This window comes from Phalaenopsis equestris, unplaced genomic scaffold (genome assembly GCF_001263595.1).
Source record: "Phalaenopsis equestris unplaced genomic scaffold, ASM126359v1 Scaffold213301, whole genome shotgun sequence".
NCBI classification, from domain to species: domain Eukaryota; kingdom Viridiplantae; phylum Streptophyta; class Magnoliopsida; order Asparagales; family Orchidaceae; genus Phalaenopsis; species Phalaenopsis equestris.
Window position 1 is genome coordinate 39402 of NW_018232155.1, and position 2852 is coordinate 42253.

General features: G+C 38.1%; 1 protein-coding gene across 1 annotated transcript; it reads left to right on the forward strand.

Annotated features, from left to right (window-relative positions):
* The first annotated feature begins 1221 nt into the window (after positions 1-1221).
* LOC110036963 lies at positions 1222-2040 on the forward strand. The gene has a single exon (XM_020741526.1). The coding sequence runs from the start codon at positions 1222-1224 to the stop codon at positions 2038-2040; it is 819 nt and encodes a 272-aa protein (XP_020597185.1).
* The last annotated feature ends 812 nt before the right edge of the window (positions 2041-2852 follow it).

Here is a 2852-nt window from a genome sequence, read left to right on the forward strand (position 1 = left end):
TTGAATTTCTAAGTGGTGTGGGTCCCAGTCTAGTCCTCTAAGAGAGTCAAAATAGAAAAATTTTAAGGCTAGATCCTACGGTATCTAGAGAATGAAAGACCTCAAAATGAGGTCAACAAATGGACACCCATTAGGTATAGTGTGCTGCACAAGCATGACGCACCTGTTGCCGTTGACTGAAATGATCAACCAAATCTCGCAAGAATGTCCAAGTAACCATACTTGAGACAAATCAAAAATAACGACGGAATTGAAGTGAAGTAGTATTTTCGCTAGGGATAAATGAATTGTTTCCAAATTATCAAATTTCAAGTGTTTTGAAAGATGGGAATCAGCATTTGGGTACCGACCCCGGAATGAGAGTTTAAAATTTAGGTATCAATCTCGAAAGAGAATCAAAATTTGGGTACCGACCTCGAAGGGAGGGAATCAGAATTTAGGTACTAACCTCGAAATGAGAGTTGAAATTCGAGTATCAATCTCGAAAGAGAATAAGAATTTGGGAACCAACCTCGAAGAAAGGGAATCAGAATTTGGATACTAACCTTGAAATGAGAATTAAAATTTGAGTATCAATCTCAAAAGAGAATCAGAATTTAATATTGACCTCGAAAAAAGGGAATTAGAATTTGGGTACTGACCCCAAAAAGAGAATTGAAATTTGAGTATCAATCTCGAAAGAGAATCAGAATTTGAGTACCGACCTCAAAGGAAGGGAATCATAATTTGGGTACTAACCCCAAAATATCGTGAATGTAGGAAGACCGTGGAAATATGTGAAGTTTTACAAAATTATGAAAGAAGAAATCAAACCCAAGGGAATGTAGAAACGATCAATTTATATGGCAAAAGAGGATAGTAAAGCAAAAATTTTCTTTTGAATGTTTATTTTTGAAAAATATTTATTGTTTATTGTAAGTTAATTATATATATATACATATCTATATACATATATATATCTTGAATATTATTCATTTATAAATTTTATTTATATATATCATTCTTGCTTGCTAGCATTTCTCAGAATTGAGGCAAATCAAATTTCTTTGTTTTCTCAATCAATTGCCCAAATCTGCATTCATTACTGTGAAAAGAAGTTTCAATATAATGTCTTTAAACTGTTATATCATGAGTATAATCCGATGTCGAATACAATGCTGTTTGATTCCATGTAATCAAAACATCCTCTAGAATTATTAATGAATAGTCCATATTGGTGGTATGGCCGCCCCCATTGATGTTCACACTGATTCCAGTTGTACTAAGGCTACTTATGCAGGGATTGTTGGAAGACCTAATGACACTCTCCAAGATCCTACAAATTTAATTTTCCCTCAGGAATTTCATAATGCTGCTGCTGGCAAAGGGATTTGCTCTTGCATTCACCCCCTTGGCTTCAAAAATGGGGAAACTGCAGTCTACTTCTCTGCAGCAGAAATTGCTTCACTGAATGAAGAAGTCAGATTCACTCTTGTTGGAAAATTCCAATTGGGCCATCCCAAAATGGACCTTGTTAGAAGCTTCTTTGATTCTCTAAATTTCATTGGACAATGGAAGCTTGGTTTGATAGATGGCAGACACCTTCTTATCCAACTCTCAATGGAAGAAGACTATGCTAGGCTATTTGCTAAACAAGCTGTTTCTATAGCAGGAGTTACAATGAAAATCCAGAAATGGACTAGTGACTTTGACCCAACTAAGGAGTCTCCTGTGGTCTCGGTTTGGTTTAAGCTACCTGGTCTTCCATTACCTTACTTCAAGCTTAATGCACTGTTTAATATAGGGAGAGCACTAGGTACTCCCCTCAAGGTGGATGCTCCTACTTTCAATAAGGCAAGACCTGCTCTTGCTAGAATTCAGGTGGAAAGAGACATAACCCTCCTTGAGATTAAAAGGATATGGATTGGTTATGATGAAGAGGGATTTTGGCAAGATATAACTGCTGAACAAAAGCCTTTTTACTGCCAACACTATAAAATGTTTGGCCACACTAATGAAAAATGCTATAGGCTCACCCCCCTACAAAAAAACTCTCTATGAATCCAAGGGTAGTTAGTCAGGTTTCTAATCAGGGACAAAGCAATAGTATCACTACACTTAATCACAGGGAGGCTGTCAGGCAAACCAGTAAAACTAGTTCTTGTAAGAACACTAATCCTCCTGCTACTTTCCACTATGGTGATCCATTGGGTGAATTATCAGAACCCCACAACAACTTGGAAACTCCCCCAGGTTGTGTGGTGAGGGCAGAACCTAATGAAGTCAGTATTATCACCCCTCCTTCCCCCACACTTGCTGAAAAAGGGAAGTGTGCTTTGGAAAACCCCTTGGACATTGGGGCTGACACTTTTGAAGCTGTTGTTGTTGAAGTGCAGCAGGCCTTGGGAGAAGATTGGAAACGTCAGAAAACAAGGAAAAAGAATGTGATGAAAAGTTCCCTGATCAATGAGGCCACTCCTAGCATTGTTGAGGCTGATGTCATTGATTTGCAACAGGCCTTGGAAGAGGATTGGCAAATTCAGAGAACGAGGAAAAAGAAAAAGCAGAGGTGCAGCAACTCGTACAAGGAACAAACTCTTCTAAGAAGGATGGAAAGGCTGAGACTACTTATGGCTCTACCTCTACACATAATAGAGGAAGAACTAGGTCAAGGTCTCAACCTTCCATTCCATTTTCTCCTATCAGTGATTAGTATTCCTCTTTGGAATGCTAAGGATCCCATGATTAATATTTTGTGTTGGAACATTAGAAGAGTGGCTCACCCCTCCTCTCTTTTGAGATTAAGACATCTCATCAGAATTCACAAGATTTGGTGCTTTGCAATTCTTGAACCTATGGTCACCAAATATCCT